General features: G+C 40.2%; 1 protein-coding gene across 11 annotated transcripts in view; it reads right to left on the reverse strand.

Annotated features, from left to right (window-relative positions):
• ATXN7L1 (ataxin 7 like 1) overlaps positions 1-18,061 on the reverse strand; it is a 114,995-nt gene that overhangs the window by 26,230 nt on the left and 70,704 nt on the right. For 7 of the 11 annotated variants that reach the window (XM_064505486.1, XM_064505483.1, XM_064505479.1 and 4 more), the window contains one exon: positions 5,614-5,836. In XM_064505486.1, the coding sequence (XP_064361556.1) occupies positions 5,614-5,836 (223 nt within the window). Of the gene's footprint in view, positions 1-5,613; positions 5,837-11,711; positions 11,732-12,089; positions 12,112-12,513; positions 12,767-15,353; positions 17,990-18,061 lie in introns of those variants that run through there. The other 4 variants (XM_064505491.1, XM_026097630.2, XM_026097631.2 and 1 more) reach the window with 4 other exon arrangements.

Genomic DNA, 18,061 nt, shown 5'->3' on the forward strand with positions numbered 1-18,061 from the left:
GCCAACCAATTAAAATTGTATCTATCCCTCCTCACTGATGCAAACCCAGAGAGAAAAAGATTAATTTAAAATATAAATTTAATTTAAAGATAGAGATGATCAGAGCTTTAGGCATGCGTTTCACCGGAGGCTGCAAACAGAAACATCTCACTTACTCTAGTGCTTCCCATATATTGTCTTAGCAGTCGCTTTTGCCAGACAGTTGACTAACTGCCTTGCAAGCAAATTTACACACTGATCACGCAAAAGCTGCAATTTTCAGAGTATCATTCCACACTGAGCAAACAAGAGAATTGTAAGATTCCTTAAATATAAATGCAACGGTGAGGTTTCTGAGGTAAAACAAAATCCTCATCTAGAAGCATAAACATCTTAACAGTATTCCTGTCTTTTTCTTCTTGAGTGCAAAGAACTAAGCTAACCTCTATAATTTTAATCCCAAGTATAAAGGTGACATTTGAGGCGGCTATCCTGAACAGAAACACTTCTTAAACTCAGAGATTCCCCAATCTATTATTGTCTTAAAGGTTTAACTTGATGCACATGCTAAAGGTAAAATGAAGTAGGTATACAACGAGTAGAAAGTCACTCCTCATCAGACCGCATTCAAAGAACAAGCTGCTTACTGCAAATCACTGCAGTGACTTTGAATGCTACGTGCTGAGCGTTCTGCAACTGCGTTACAGATAAAAACGTGATGCTGGCTGAAAATCCCACCTCTGCTGAAGCAGTAGGTATTCTGAAGTACGCTGGCATGTTACAGCTTGTTACAGCTCAGTCAGTGGAGTCTCTTGCCAGAAACCACGCTGCTGCCAGCGCGCCAAGACGGTGACAGCTGCCTGTTTGCACTGTTTGGGGTGTCCCCCCAGTCACAAATCCCACATCGTTTCAGTCTTTTGTGCCTGAAAGATGGCACCTTCTCTGTGTTCTTGCTACAGAAAAAACGATTAGCAAATACAGAGTTTCTGCTACCAGAAAAAGATGATGACTTTGACAGGGCATTCTCCATAGGAGACCCTTTGGAAACACGGGAGGAAGGGTCCGAAATACCTCAAGTCCTGACCTTCACAGCATGCTAAAAAAAATAAAAAATTCTCTTTCTCCAAAGTTGCTGAAGATCATAAACAGAAAGCGCAGACTATATCACCGGAGCGGACTCTCCCACACTGCAAAGTTGCATTTATTTTTGTTCCTTATGCCGTATTTTAAGCATAATTCCATATTTTCATAAAGCAAAATGTATGAACTATTATAAAAGCAATATGCCTATGAAACTAAAAAGAAGACTTAGACATCAAGACATAATCTGTAGCTGGAATTACATCACATGAATCTTTCACAGCCTGTGGTATCGTAAATACAGAAGGAAGCTAGAAGACAGATCTGAGCACAGTATAATAAGGTAGAGCGCAGTCCAGTAAGTAACCAAACAGTTTAACTTACCCAAAAAAACAGAATGGCAAAACTGTTTTAATAACAGTGCAAACGTGAAGCTATGACAGAGAGGATTTTTTTCTATTTTTTAAACTACTCTGAATTTATTCAGTTAAAGGACAGACAAATAATAGTATCTTGGGGTGAGAACTATTTTTTTTTAAAGATGACAGAATTAAATTTTCTGAAAATAGAAGCATTTTTGATCCTAGATCAAGTCATTTTACTGTATGAAACCAGAGCTGAATGTATCTTCATTCTCAGTTTATGAGATCTATCTGTCTCAATTTGAAGCACTAATACACAATGGAAGGGTCAAGTATATTATCTGTTCTAGTAGTAAAATACAGTTAATGTGAAAAAGAGAGTCAACAGTTGGTCTGTTGTGCAGTTTTAGCCAGTCAGAACCTCAAGCCCTGTCATATATAGGGATCACTGTGCTCATGAACAGCACCCAAGGGAGGGAACGTTTTGGGTTAGTTTGGTTACAGACCAGCCAGTGAACCGCAGGACAGGAATAATTATTCATTAAGAATTTCTCTACAATGTAGAGCGGAAAAAAGAAAAATACGCTGGTATTATAAGACATATATAGTATAGCACTCCAGACAGTCTACAGTAAATTAGAGATTTTAAAAGTTACAGATGATATGTTTTTTTTTTTAAATATAAGTGGGTACTTCATTCAGCATTAAAGAACCCTCGTTCTGCCTTAGCATAATCCATAAGGATGAACTGATAACTGGACTGCAAATTGGAAGCTGCGTAGGACCAGCGACATCTGAGAAGGACCAAAAAAATAAGTAGATCGCAAATGCTCATATATACATTTGAGGGCTGAAGAGAGTTCTTCTTCCAGACTGAGGATTATGATGAGTGAAAATTGAGGATTTCTTTAAAAAGTTCGTTAGAAAAATGAAAGAAACATAACTTCAGTATTTAAAAATAGAATTTTTGCAAGAAAAGTCTGTTTAGGTTTAGTAAGGACAACAGCTGAAAGAAACAATTAGAAAAACAATATACAGCAAACTAAAAAAGAGAAAGGGCACACAGCAATCAGTACAAATGAGAGAAATGGGAGTACAGAAGATTGCCAAAAACACATCAGAAAAAAAAAATCTATATTCAGTAAAGGCAAGTTTACTGGGAACAAAAGTAATCTTAACAATAATACCAGTACCTAAAGGAGAGTAAAACTGTTATTAGCAATGCAAAAAATGAGAGAAATGTTCAGTATTTCTTTCATGCTAAGACGGAAGCATGCTAATGTACTCCAATCAGATAAGAAAGATATATTTTTGTTTCCTTCAGCAACTCTGAAGTGCCAGCTAAAAAATATCATAAATATTTTTCACATAAGCAGAGCTGGATAATGTATCCATGAATTCTAAAACAGGATAATGTGTTCACAGTAACATTTCACATTCCAACCACAACAAGAAAAGTACCAAAACAGCAGCTACAAAAATTAAACTATCCCCAATCTCTTTCACCTGATCATTCTGATCATTCAGTACTTTTTACAGCACTGGCGGAACCCTGTTGTACATCCTACAACAATACAGGATGTGAAGACGAGAAAGAGACACTGGGTCAGTGCTTAAGATGGTGATTCGAGTAAACCAGTAAGGAATTAAACAGTGCAAGAGTTTGGTCAACATGCAGGTAGGCAAGACAGCAAACATCTACTAGGCCAGACTAGTGCAGAAATCATTACTTAAATGCTGACTGTAACAGATAAGGTTTAAGAAAGATGCTGAAAAAATTATGAAAGACGTGCAACAAAACTTATCCCAGGCATGGAAAGCAATCATTACAAATGACATAATTCCTGAATCAAGGTAATTTGATAACAGCCTAGAAGAATCTATGTGAAGTAAGCATTTGTGGTATGGGACTACAATGTAACAGACAAAAGCCTTGAATAATTGGAAGCTCCTGAGGATGATAAATCTCAACTTACTTGGATATGTGATGAATTCTATATGCATTGTTTGAGACAAATATATTTGTGTCAATTGAGTATTTCTTTCTAAAAGATAAGTGGGTGAAATTCTATGGCTTGTACAGCTATCTGAATGGCAGATTATAATCTTATATTAAAAAATAAAATTTATGAACAAGAAAATCAGAACTGCTGTATATTTTCTAGAGCTCTAAATAAAAATAATAATTCACTAATGGAACAGGAACAAACTCATCTTCTCTCCTAACAACTGCCGGCCCACTGTAACTTGTAATCAGATTGATTTTATTTTTTAAGAGGTCATCAGGTCTAAGACACTTAATACTAAATTTTGAAAGACAATTTCTTTGATCTCCAAATTTCATACTGTTAGTGATTAGTTTTATGAAGATTACAATATCTTTAACTACTATATTCATCAATTTTCCCACTGGTAAACAAAACCACAGTATTGTCCCCCAGCAGAGTCAAAAGAATTTGGTAATTAACAGCTAGAACTGCTGACATACTCATTGCCTAACTGTTAACAGACTAATACAACAGTTTTAAACAACTAAATACATCTTCTTTATCATCAATAAACATTTGGGATGTTTCCAACAAGGGGAAAAGGAAATGCTCAGTTATCTTGTTCCCTTTTGGCTTTTGTTGACTGATAGATTGCCATCTGTTGCCAAAATGAGAGATACTCTTTACAGATTCAGTCGGTATGCTGAAATGTGGATATTCAAGTTGCTGTTTGTAATGCTGGGATGGAAAACAGGTCAGTAATGCTAATACTCTCAAGTCCTTTTTGAATTTCTTTTAATTAGAGTTAAAAATAACAGCACTCTCTAGTATGAAATTTCTCCAGCAGTCACAAAAGGTTACTATTCAGTCAAGAGTATTATTTTTCTTAAAGTAAATGAAGCAGTTGAGTCTTAACTAGAACAACCTCTGTCTCATCCGTGCATCATGTGCGTGCATGTGTCTGTGTAATCTAAAGATCCAGAATTCCTATTTTCATCACATACCATAATTGTCTAGAATGCTCATCATACCTATAGAGATGGCAGATTCAGAGATATAGGAAAATTAGGTTTTGATCAAGTTGGTTTCAATACAAGGTAGATTCTACAGGTAGGCAGAAGCTGCTCTCTTTGAGACCATAGCAAGTAGTGCACAATGACTTAGAGAGAAAACACGGTCTACTATTTTAACATAATTTGAGTTTACGTTTTGTCTTATTGGTGAATTGTTCAGATTAAATTATTTACTGCTTTAAGGCAGTTGTGTCCAGAAAGCCTACCTAAAATCACAACCTTCTTTTGCTTGGTATTACATATAAAAGACAGAACCTTACACAGTAAGTAGATAAAACTTAGGGAAAACAAAAAATGAAGTCCTACTATCTTATGTCTACAGACACAGAACTGAGGCCAAAGAGACTAAGTCATAATAGTAACCTGTGCAGAACAAGGAACTGAACCCAAATCTCTTGAGTCACCAAGCTAGCGACCTAATCCCAAAGCATCTTTCCTGTAAATAACTAAAGACAAAACGGTTTCTTAAAGCATAAAATACAGTGACCCAATTCTGCTCTCACTTACACTTCTGCAACTTTGTGCATCACAATCACAGCAGGATGGGCCCAGCAGTTTCAAAGCCTGTATGTGTACACATCACAGTGTACGAGGCAAGACTTAAAATAATAATAATAATAATAATAATTTTTGCAGACAGAACTCTCTTCTGTCTTCTTAAAAGGCATCAAACATTATAAACACAAAATAAGCGCCATTAGCAGCTGGTGTTGAAGATAAATGACTACAGCCAGTAAGTTTTCATGAACATCAGCTGAGCCAATATTAAGAACTCTACAAAAACTACGCTGCTGTTTAAATGCATCAGTTTTAAAGGCTGATATTGTCATGTCAGGTGGACCTTAAAGATAACAAACTGGGTCACTTGCTATAAACTTTTTATATGAATCTCAGAAAAGCAGACATTTGATGGAACATTAGAAAAGTGAATCATCAGTCCATCTTCCTCTTCCTAGCATTTTTTTAAATTTAAAAACATCCCAATTGCCTCCCCTAGGAAATTTAGAGGCTTAAACTGTAAGCTTAGAAAAGAAGAAAACACAAATTTTTGTGATGCTCATGAAAATACATAGAGATGCTTACTATTTTTTGAAAGCAAATAGTTCAGCTATCTGTTATTTTGGTACTTACCATGGTTTATCCCGTGATACTTTTGAAGGAAAGACTGTGTGCTGTTTGCTACTGGAGGTAAGTAGATTGTCTTTGGGCGTTTTGAATGGCTTTGAGTTGCTGCTGACAGGGTTATGGCCGCCGATACAGGATTTCGGTTTCATCTGTACTAGGGATGTCCTGGAGTTGCAGGCTGGCGAAGCTGGAGAAGGGGAAGGTTTACACATTGAACCGTGTCTTCGTTCTGTAAGAGAAGAAGAGTGCGCTTTACAGCATTTCATAGGCCAAAAGGGAAAGGGGGGGGGGGGAGAAAAGTCAGGAAAGGGGAAACTGTGCCTCTATATTCCAATCACGATTTCATCACTCTATAGAAAACTAATTGATAACCACTGTGAAAGTAATCATGCCAGAAGATTAAACCAAATCAACTCTGTGAAGAGCTCTCGTGACTAGAAAAATAGTTTAATAAACACTAGGTAGCAACACAAATCCCCCAGGGAATTTCACTGCGAAGTCTGGAGCCCCTTTGCAGACAGCAGGTGACCCCCTCCGGAGGCGCGAGGGACGCCAGGCGGGTGTCCCAGCGCCCGCGCGGAGCCGAGAGACGCGAGGCTGCGTGACACGCTCCCAGATGACTCAGTGAAAAAGTGCGACAGACATGAGATCGCTTCTGTGAGAGTTTGTGCAGAAATCACGTGACCTGCTCACTGGGCAGTTTACTTTATGACTCTCTCGTTTTAAGTTTAATGGAAAGCTATATAGAAAAAGAAACAGAATACTGAAAAGTAGCTAAAGCAACACAAATCTCTTTTAAAGAGATGATCTCCAAGCTGTTAACCACGCAGAACCCTATCTCCCATACCAATCAAGGGAAACATTCATTTTTGTCACATAAAGCAAGTAAAAAGTGCAGAAGAGCAGAAAGTTTGTGCTCCGTTAAAAACCACCGTGCCTGGAGGCCGGGCCCTGGCGGCAGAGCTGCTCAGGCCAGCACTGAAGACCTCTGAGGCACTGCAGAAAGCAAGGCCCTGCCGGCCCCTCACAGGAGAACAGGCTTTCGGACAGACCTGCTCGAGTAAAAACAGTTTGGGCTTATCTTTTTTATATCTAAATGCTCTATCCCTGATACTTTCCCTGAATAAAAATGTTATTTTAAGACGGCATTTGGTCGCTCTTTCCTTCACCAAAGCCCAGCTTCTTGTGGGGAGACCAGCCGGCGCTTGGCCAGAGCGCGGGACCGCAGGACAGCGCCAGCACCAGGCGCGGTGCCGCCAACCGGATCGCGCCTACGACGCACGACACGAGGCAGCGCGAGGCAGGCCCGCGCGCCCCGCACCGTTTGGGGGAGCGAGGCATCTCCCCGTCAGCAGCTCTGCGCTGAGCGGCGGCTCAGGCGCTTGCAGGCTGCCCGGGAACCGAGAAACGCACCCGCGGCCCCGAGGCCGGGATCAGCTCGGGACACCTGCTGTTGATGCAGTAATTGAACCTAGCAAGTATAATTTAATCACGGATTGAGAGCTTTTGACAAGTTTATCTTTCAAACACATGGTCATTTTTCTTGTCTTCAGAGTTTAACAGAACCCAAGAGAAAGCTAATTTTGAACTCGCACAGTATCACTTCATCAGCCAAGAGCAAGTTACAGCAGCAACAGCAACCTGCTGCCCCAAGAAAAAGTTCTGTGTTTGCATCATAAATCGTGCCCGCTCTCTGGTTTGGTATTTCAAGGATAACTAGGAAAAATTTTCCCACAGAGAATCAAAACATGACAATTTGTGTGGCATCTTCGCAAGTAAAAACCGGCCTATAGCAGAAAGATTCACCCATGATTAATCTGCAGCAGCCAAATACCTCAAGAACACTGAGAAATGCTTAAAAATATATAAAGAACATTTCAAACTGTTTTAATGCCTCTCCAGTGACTAAATACAGGAATTTTCTATTAAAAATTAGGTACTTCCATATCTTCATATCCAGAACTTTAATTATAAATGCTGAAGTCTCCTCAGTACTCTCCCATAACAGAAGAACAAAACGTTCTTAACTTTTTTAAGGAGAAAAAGTAGCTCCCCCGGCCAAACAAATGCCACCTGTCATTTGCCAGTTTTCCTCCGGCCTCACACCTCAGCGGATAGCCTCGGCCTTTAGAAAGTCCCGCCCAGGACATAATTAATCTACATTCACTGCACTTCCAATCTGTGGCAAGAGCCACTTCAGCTATGCATCTGCTTCTGAAATACAGAGTTCTTTTCTTAAAAATATGTTTTATTTGCTAGAGTATTTTATTTAGTTAAATAATAGTTACTGTTTTAAGATTTACCAGCCTTCTCAGCGACTACTTAACCTGTTACCTTAATAAAAATACTAATATCTTATTTGAAATCTTACCATTAATTTCTTGAGGGCTGATGAAAAGGAACGGCTATGTAACCAGCAAAACGGGGCCGTGTATAAAGTGGAACTTCAGAAAATTCAGGATTAATTACTCAAATCTTCACCATAGCTACTGGTTTTCTCAAATTATATCCGTGACATCATCCCTCAGCATGTATTTGGAAGTGAAACACACTACTCTGTTATTAAAATTGGTACTCTGTAAAGACGGACATTCAAGATACTGACCATCTCAAATTATATCTTAAATTCACCTGAAGTATCACATACCATAGCAGGTTGTTTTTCTCCTCCCCAACACAACTTTTTCAGTGTATTAATTTCCAAGAACAAAAGCGTATTAACTTCGGATGTTTTAATATATCACATAAAATGGTAGGAGTAAGAGGCACAGTTGTAATACGACAATATAATGCAGTGCATCCTACCATTTTAGAAACGTTTACTTAAAAGATAGGGAAGGAAAAGATCACAAGAACACTCATTTTATCACAAGTGTGTCAGAGTAGAGGTCACTCTCCTGACCAGCACAGACTGCTGCATTTGGCATTTCCTTTCCTCTCACCAAACTCCGCTCTTCCCCCAAGACCCGGCCACAGAAAGTCATCTGTATTTTAGACAATTGATTTGAGAATTATCAGTGTCAGCCAGCTTCTCTTGAAGCTTTCTAGAAGCAAAGCGGAAACTATGACCACTATAAAGTCACAGGGGAGAGGGAACGTAAGTAGCTAGAGTCACATAACCATTAATATTTGCAGATACAGCTAAGACGGGGGAAAACAACGTGTTTACTTACACAACCTAAAATCACCTCAGTATTATTGGGAGAAGGAGGAAGCAACACCTTACGGGTAGGGTCACTGTAGAGTGCCAAAAGAGTAACTCCTTCAAAAGGTGCAGAAAACCAGGGTCACGGCTGGGCAAGCACGCCTAAAGCACGCCTGCAGGGCTTGGGGCTTCCCAGGCGTGAAGCCTTACAGACAGGCAGAGGACAGCTGGGGGAACAAATCATAAAGAGTGAAATATTGATGTATTCCTTCACAAGAGCTGCTGCCTTGGCTCTCACTTTCCTTTTCCTCAGTGCACGTGTGGTAGTAAACCAGCCTTACACATCGGGTAATAACTTCCAAATGGAAATAATGGGAGTATTTCCTCTGTTATAAATAACAAAGCACAAACTGCATCAGCTATCAAAATCAACTGCTGAAACCAGGGTGGCTGTGCTTCTCTAACAAACCTGAGTTTCCTGGTCACACACTAGGATGCATCTATTCTTTAAAAATTTCTACTTATATGCCTAGGGATATTCTACATATACACAAAGAATTATACACACAATACATACATTTGCTTTTATATAGCCCATGTAAGAAATTAGTATGTCAATAAAAGACATTTGCACATCAAATATATAGAATTCGACATTCACATACTAGCGCGTTAAGAACATAACTAGCCATCTCTGTAAAACCTTCCACACTCATCCATGGTGCGTGTGTAGGCAAATTAGGTCCAGCAGGGCAAATGAATTCATGCACACGCAACTGTGGCTATGGCTGTACCTGTTTATATTAAGAAATGGCATATTCACTGCATACAAGTCAGCCTACAATAAAATGTAAATTTTTGCCCCTAAATAATGAAAGCAGAAAATCTTGCAGAACGAGAATGCCAATTGTCACTCACAAAACAGGAGCCTCCGTTCTGCAGCCATTACGATTTCTGCAGAATCTTGCAAGTGTGTTCAAGTCTAAAATAGGAAAACTTTACCAATTCGCTTAAATACTTCTAAATAGATGCTTACACTCTGTATAAAGAACAACATATATGCCTTAAAAAAAGAAAAAAAAAAAAGGCAAACTAGTTGCTGTCAAATCCAAAAGCAGAGGGAACACAGTTACAACCCTCTACTGCAATAATCCTCCTGCACCCTCTCAGCAGCCTCAGAGCAGCCACTGACCAGCAACATGTGACTGCTGGTGTCAAACAGTTAATGTATTAATGACATTAATCTCAGAGAAAAAAGTTTAACACTCTCTCACTGAATTAACAGCATTTTCTAAAGAACCGATTTCAGATCAATATTTGTTATTTTTTCTAGCGAGTGCCAAGATTATAAAAGGTCACTTCTGCCGGTGCAGCACGACATGCTCTCCTAATCCACATTACAAACCGTGCATCGGTAGCCTTGCAAACAATCTTAAAAGTATTCCAGGAGATTCTCCGTGTCCTATGGAAACATGGATACAATCCAACTTTCCCAGCCAAATCTGACTTGTTTGCTAGATGCGAAGTCCTTATGTTGTCTGAAACTTAACAGTCCCTGAATCCCCAGAACTTCTCTCTCATGCCCTTGTACTTCATTTCTAGTCCTTCCTGCACCCTACACAGTGCAATCTTCTACCTTTCCCCAAAACCTTTGCTGCGGCTGCCAAGTCCTCTAGGTCTCTCTGAATCTTTAATTCCTCTGGATCCTCCTTGACCAGCCACCAGGGAATACGAGCAGCTGTTTTGCAGGAAACGCCACATCTCCTCCTAATCATAAGCAAAAAAGCAACGCAATAAATAGGCAACATGATCTCCAGTTCCACCAATACAGTGTGTGGGAAAAAAGAGGCAAAAACATATTCTGAAGTAGCAAGTTTTTTCTCTAATACTTCTTTCTGCCTTGACTGTCTCTCACACAAGATCAAACACCCACGGAGCTCACAGCAAGCCTTACAGACACTGACTGAACATGAAACACATCGCTAGTACAGTACAACAGCCATAAGTTTCTAGGTGGATTGCAGTAGTTTTGCACCCAAAAAAGATCCTTTTATGATACTAAAACAGCAGTTTTCTCTAATTTGGACTACAAACACACACGGTTCTTTCTCAGCATATTTCGTCTAAATCCATTCTTACCCAGCATGCTCTAATCAAAATTGGTCAAATCAAGTGAGCAGTTTTTGCCCACAGTTAGTGTCTTCTCCAGCGGTGAGATGTAAAAGATTGCAAAGGAAAAGAAAGCCATGAGATACTTGAGGGTAAAAAAAAAAAAAAGTGCTTTTGGTCTTTCAGTACTTTTTCTGCAGGTAGTTCAGACAGACAAAAAACCCCCTCCAACGCTGTCAAAGAGACGCGCTAGCACTTTGTCAGCAACACTCATTTTGAAACACAGCTCGCGCTGCGCACAATCCTCCTTCCTGTGTACAACAGGCCTAGAGCAAAAACCAATTTTACATTGATCCAGGAGTAACTTGGTGCCCCAGCATTAAGGTTTATAGTTTAGTATCACATTTGGTAAAAACAAAGAAAGCTTAATTGCTAAAAATCAGACATGGAATAAAGTTATTTGCTGCTGGTAAACAGTTACAGTAAAATAAAGCTCAATTTAATGCTTACATTCATCATAACAGGTTAGTTTATAGCCATTTTACTATAGTATAACTATATATAACCATTTTACTATAGTATAAACTGATTAGACTGTCCTCAATACAATATTAATAGTTTACTATTCTTCGTTTACAGTATCTAAGCAGCTGTTAATGAAATCTAGCATTTCATCCACAATGTGGCTCTGCTCTAGCAGTGCAGGATCACAGTCCTACTGCCGAGCACGTTACTCATGGCAGCACCATGCAACGCCTCTGCACGAGTTACCGTTCCGCTGCTCGCAGCACCCTCTGAAGCGTTTTCTGCAGAGCCCTTCACTGTACAAAGTTGAGCAATGTATACTTACAATTTCAGTAAATATTAAGTGAAACTCTCCACCTTGTACTTATCCCAGTTCAAAGTTTGAAAATGTACTTGGCATTAATTCTAATAAAAACCAAAACAGCAAAAAAAACCCCACAAGCCCAAAAAGCTGCAGCCAGCGAGCAGAAAACTGAACAACTAAATACTCGCAGAAATGTGTCATCCTGCAATAACTGGCAGCTGGTTCACAACAAGAGTTCATAAACACCTTGTAAGCACTTTCATTTTGTAGCCACAATCTAAAAAAAAAAAAAAAAAAAAAAACAACACCCACCCAGTGCATGAAGTTAAGTAAAAATAAACTTGGATTTGTTTCTAATAAACTACAGAATAATGTTGCAAGACCAAAGGATAACTTTACCAGCTTGTTTGACAAAACACTATTTGCAGTCCAGCTGAAAAAGTTTGGAAATACTATCCGCCACCGTTCCACCCTTGCACCGTGCACTGCAGAGGAAACGGCACAGTCGGTTTCATTTTGATACTTCTTGCAAACTGACAAAGGAAATAAACTGCCAACGCAAACCCCCGACGTGATACGCTGGAGAAAAGGCAGCTCGAGAGCTGCACGCTTCATTCCAGGTCAAATGACATAATTGGGAAATTATCGAGTGCTAAAATAACCACCGTTCTGCTCGTGTGTATTTACAATAAACACAAGCTTCACTTTCTGACATAAAACCACTAAAACAATTCTCCATTTCACAAAGTCTACAAATGAGTAGGATCAGCAAAATTATGCAAAACATCCTGTGAGAAGAAGAAATGTAAACTAAGCCACTTACAGCGAGGAACAGGCTGCCAACTTAATCTGATTCTACGACGACTGTAAACATGTACTTTGGGAATGTGAAATGATTCACATCGCCACAGATGCCGTCAGAGAAACGCAGCGACGCGATTAGGTATTCTGCACACGCTGGAAAGCAGGCAGATGACCTGCTGCAGCAAATACCAGATCAGGGCTCGCACACACCAACTGTTTTGACTACAGGCGCTTGTTGAGCACCAAGTTTCAGGTCCTACCAGTTGGACACCAGAACTGATCCCCTGCCAAGAACAACAAGCGCTGAAAACGGCTGCGGGACTTTTTTTTTTTTTTTAATTGTTGATACAACTCAAGTAACTGCAAAAGTGAACCAAAGTGCAAAATCAAAGGCAACAGCAATAGCAAGTATATTTTTATGGGGAGCTACTCCTTTTTTGTTTTTTTCTTTCTTGAATCAGGAAGGAATTGGGGTGTTTGTGTCTAACCCTGTAGGACAAAACCTGTTGCTCCCCTGAAAGATCTTTTATTTATGGAATAACTTTAATTTTTGCCAGGATGATTATGCCAGAGATGGCAGAAATAACGTTCAGAATATCACTAAATTACTCTCCAGTGCAAAATCCTTTAAAAATGGCCAATTTCTATAAAAAGCCACAAACTCAGCATTTCCCAGAAGTTTTATTTCTCTTCAGTTGAAAGCATTAACAAAAAGAAAAAAAAAAGAGGAAAAAAAGGGGGGGGGGGAGAGGACCAAACACAACTCCATGGCACAAAAATGCTTCAAATAATGGGATTTATTAAGCTATACGTGAAATAAAGCTGCTGGTACTTGCTTGCTTCTTTTGCAAGTATTTTGAGATCTAAAGATGAAGCTCCAGCATACCGCCAATGGGGCACGTTAAGGAGACACGCAAGCAATGCAGGAGCGCGCACCTCGCCTGGGTGACAGCGTCCGGCTCCACATCCGAGTCAGAAAACCCAGATTTAATTCTTATGTGGGAATTTATCATGTCTTATAATGACAATTCTGTGCATGTGAGCAGTAGTTACCACCTGACACACTGCTATTGCTGCAAAAACAACATTTCTACCGTACATTGGACACTTTTCTCAGCTCGGCGAGACCAGAAGTTTCTGAGTAAGACATAAATGGCTGGGCAAATGAATCAACGCTGACCACCGCTGATAATTTTTCCACCATTTTTGTCTCAGATCAAGGAAATACATTATCAGCACTAAACTACAAAGCGCAAGAGAGGACATGAGGAGAAACACTAGAATATTTTAAGGATCAGGCTGCACTACTCAGCAAACGTGAGCACTGCAGATGAATCACAACTCTGTGGCTCATTTAAACAGGCCAGGAGAAATCTTTAATTAGGCTACTTGTTGGACGCAAGAAAAAAATAGATATGTATATTTAACGCAGAAATAAAACAAGGAACAGCACTCTAGTTTACTGAATAAACAAATTTAAAAGCAACTCACCTATAGACTCCTCCAAGAATCCGACTTAAATAATTTTACTCCATATACACTGTTGAAAATTGAAAAAAATGTGGTTTCCCTCCCCCCTTATCCTTTATATTTCATTACAGACCTGTTTCCTCGGAAACAGGTATTTGTCTGTGAGCTCTGCCACAGGAGGTCTCAGGGCACATGCATGCAGTAAACACCTTTCCGAGGTACCTGATGTGTGACGTGTGTCACTTGTGTTTGTATTAAACCACCCCAGTCAGTTGGAGCATAGTTTAAACATATTTGGGTGATTATTTCCTATTGGGGGCTGAGCTGGCTTTTCAAAGGGCTGGACCCTGCCTTCATCCATGCCAGGTGCAACATGTCACCTCAGATGGGAAGAACGAGAGCACAACAGCATGTCAGGAGATGAGAGCAGCCGTAGGTCACTCAAGGGATGATTACAAGGGGAGCAGGCTTGGGAGCCAACAAGAGGAGGAGAAAACAATTTTAAGACATGGATTTCAAAGTGTACAGACAGTTTATTTACAGAGTCAACACTCAACTATCTGTGGTCAGATTATCTGTACCAGAGATGCAGGAACAAATCGGCTCCAGCCAGGCTCATTAGCTTAGGTGCAGCCCAGTGCAAACGTTGCTATACTCTCAGGGATGACTTGGGTCTGGAAATAATACAGCAACTTTCTTTCAGCATAACACCAAAGTCCTTTTGGATCTAAACTGAGGATGTTTTGGATGTCTCTGTATGGCATTTCCATATGCAAGAGCACTGGGAAAAATGGCATAGATATACTTCTTAAAAACACATTCAGTCAGTGCAGATTCAGCTGGAGTTTTAAGCTTTTGTCAAGCCAGAACTGAATCGACTCCACACGAAGCCACCACCTCGCAGCACTATCCCAGTGCTCCAGGTCCCAAGAACTGCTACCAGCGCGGGCACGGCGTCAGGCCAGAGCTGGCTCGGGCGTTCCTGCCTGGCGCCTCACGGCCACATCCTCCTCCTGCAGCCAGGGAACGGGCAGTTCGACACAGACGAGTGCAGGACACTTGCGACAAGGCAGGAGCCAGGCACCAGCCAACATGGCAAACACTGATAAACCCAAACACAGCGGAGGTGGCCTCCTTACAGAGCGAGCGAGCTGTGAGATCACTTTACATGATGATTTACAGTTAAGTCGTTTAAACCAGATACTCTAAATAAGTGGAAACTTAAAAAACAAGAGCTTTTCTAATTTTAAGAAAAACAAAGCAACGAACAATACTAATCCAGACTGAAGCTGTTTTCCTGACCACAACACCAAAAGCATAATTAACAGTGAAATGAAAATGTAGACAGGGAAGGAAATGGAAAAACAAAAAACGAAAAACATTTCCTACCTGCCAATTGCTTCCTCTGAATCAGACTATCTGTGTTCATTCTGCAGGGCTGAGTCCTTTCTCCATCTGTCAGGAGATAGCAAACTCCAGAAGAGACTTTATGCTCTTTAGACCCTTCTGGAAGTTGTCCCTCCTCATCAAATTGATGCTGCTAAAGCTGAAAGAAATCCTACTATTCAGAGATAACAAGAGATATTTCTAAATTGGAGGAGTTTGAGATTCAGTTTATCTTTTTCAGCTTTGGGAGTAACTTGACCAAAGAGGCAGGGAAAGGACAACATGCAGGATACTAGCATGAAAAATCTCAGCTATAATCAGCTGACTCCAGCTTGATTACAGAGGAGGAACTCAACTCTGTACTTGGCAAAGGGATCACAGAGCAAGTTTTTTCTAAAGCTTATTGCTGAGTCTGCCAATTGGTAGCTAGACAGTTCAGCAGATTTAACCAGCAATGGCTAGCAAGTGAACCAAAAGCAACCATGCCTAAGCTGTCACCGCTGGGGATTGCCTGCTGTATCTAAACACCAGGCAAAAAAGATTTATCTACATTGGAGACCACAATGTGTAGCACAGAACTAGGTAAGTAGTCTCAAATGATAACAAGAAGCAAAGAGTCGTGGACTACAGGACAAGGAAGAGAGAAAGGGTTATCCATCCCAGCAGAACATCATGATACCACGCGGAGAAACCTGCAGAGCCTGAAGCTACAACCTCATTACCCCTCCTTTCCTTCTCCCTAAATCGTTTCCTTCTCTCCTTGAATTTCCAAGATAAGGTCTAAAAAACAAGTAATTCTTGCTTTTTGAACAAGAATTATTGTTTTTCTTGTTTTTTTAGAAAATAGTTCAAAACTAAAATTCACCATCATATTATTTATCAGAGAATTCTGGCACTTTTAGTTGTTATTGTTTCTCCTTAGACTTCAGATTGCCTAATGGGTGACAGTAGTGGAAGTTACAAAAGGTTTGTTATCCTTCTTTGCTATTTTATTTTAGGACAGGAAATATAGTTTCATTATTTGAGACTAACATATATTGGATAACATAACAGTCAGACAACAAAAATGGAAAACATCTGCTGTACAGTATTTACAGGTTTTGTGTATGGTATTTTTCTTGGAATACTTACTAATGATGAGAGTAGCACAAACACTAAAAGGGAAAGGACTCAATTACTAATAACTGGGAACACAAGACTTTGTTAAAAACATTTGACAATTCATACAAACAGAAAGTTTGAAAGCTTTCACCTCTCATTTACTGTAACGAGGGTAAGGCCTGCATTCCCCTTCTCCCACCCCAGCCAAACCCCGGGCAACTGTAAATGACCCCAAGTGCAAAACCTAAGAACTGAAGCCCTGTGCTACATTACTACCCTGCTGGAAGTTAAAGTTGTTTTAAAGTTTGAGGAAACACACACCAGGTGTTTCTCCTGCAGGTAGATGACTGCCACAGCAAGTTTCCATCTGCAACTTGCGGGTAACTTGTTTGCGTATCAGTCAAGCACATACTTGCAAACCATACTTAAATAAACCTTCTGCTTCATTGCTGACCCCAGAAGATCACCGTGCCAGTAACAGGATTAGCACTGGACTGCGAGACACTTTGAGTGAGCTTCAGAGGGGGCACTTATTGAAGGACACTGCAGATTTCGTGGCCTGAAGGCCGTGAAGTGAAGGGGGGAGGCTGGAACTGGGCCTTGCATGTCAAACGCATATCAGAGATGCAACTTCTGCTGCTTCTCTGCTTCCCTTTCAAAAAGGTCCAGGTTCATCTTTGACTTCAACCTTATATTAACACATGGCTGCATTACTGGGTAGGAATAGGCAGTAGGCAAATTATATAGTGTAACCTTGAATCTTTCAGTAACTGCTTCCTCGAATAGGCTGTTCTATCCTGTAAGTACAGCCCGTATTGCCCCTCCAGAGAGGCACTCGCGTGGATTCAGGACATCGAAATAGGCTTACTGAACCCATTTGAATAAGCAATCCAGATTCATCCTTTGTCAAGAATGAATCAGGATCTACCTTTTAAATCATTTTATGACAATTTGTTAGTCACAAATCTTACATACATTTTTTCCCCCCTCTTCCTGGTTACGGTTATGAAATACTGTAACGATGTGGACTACTTCTGTAGGACTTGTAACTAGCCGTCATAGTCTGTTGTATAGCCAGTTTTAAACCCATTAAAGATATTCTATGCTGGCTTTGTATATTAATTAAAGTATAAAAGCAGCACTAGTCAGATATCTCAGAACATTTCTAGCTTTACAGAAATGAGAGCTCACTTAAGAGCCAGAGTCTCTCCTGGGTTTAGACAGATGCTGACACTGGTTTCAGGTAAACAAACAGTCCCGTCTCCCTCTCCCTCCCTGAAACCTCTGTTAAAGCTCTCCAGTGGCACTTTGACTGGAGAGTTATAACCATTTAAAAACGATGTGATGGAGACGCAGAACTTTTTCTCCTACTAAGCTCCTCAGCACAAAGGAAGGCAGGCCGTAATCCATGCGCGCCGAAGGTGAGTCAGCTGCACAGTACAGGATGGAGGAGGTAAAGCAGTAATGCTGACATTAAACCTGATCCTATATAGCCCTTAAAGCTTGCAGGTAATCCCCCTCTCTTGAAGAACTCCAAACTGAAAGAAATAAGATATATTTAGGGAATAACTCAGTATCATGAAACTATTCACTTTCTTTAAACTTAAGCA

Source organism: Dromaius novaehollandiae, chromosome 1 (genome assembly GCF_036370855.1).
Source record: "Dromaius novaehollandiae isolate bDroNov1 chromosome 1, bDroNov1.hap1, whole genome shotgun sequence".
Classification (NCBI taxonomy): Eukaryota; Metazoa; Chordata; class Aves; order Casuariiformes; family Dromaiidae; genus Dromaius; species Dromaius novaehollandiae.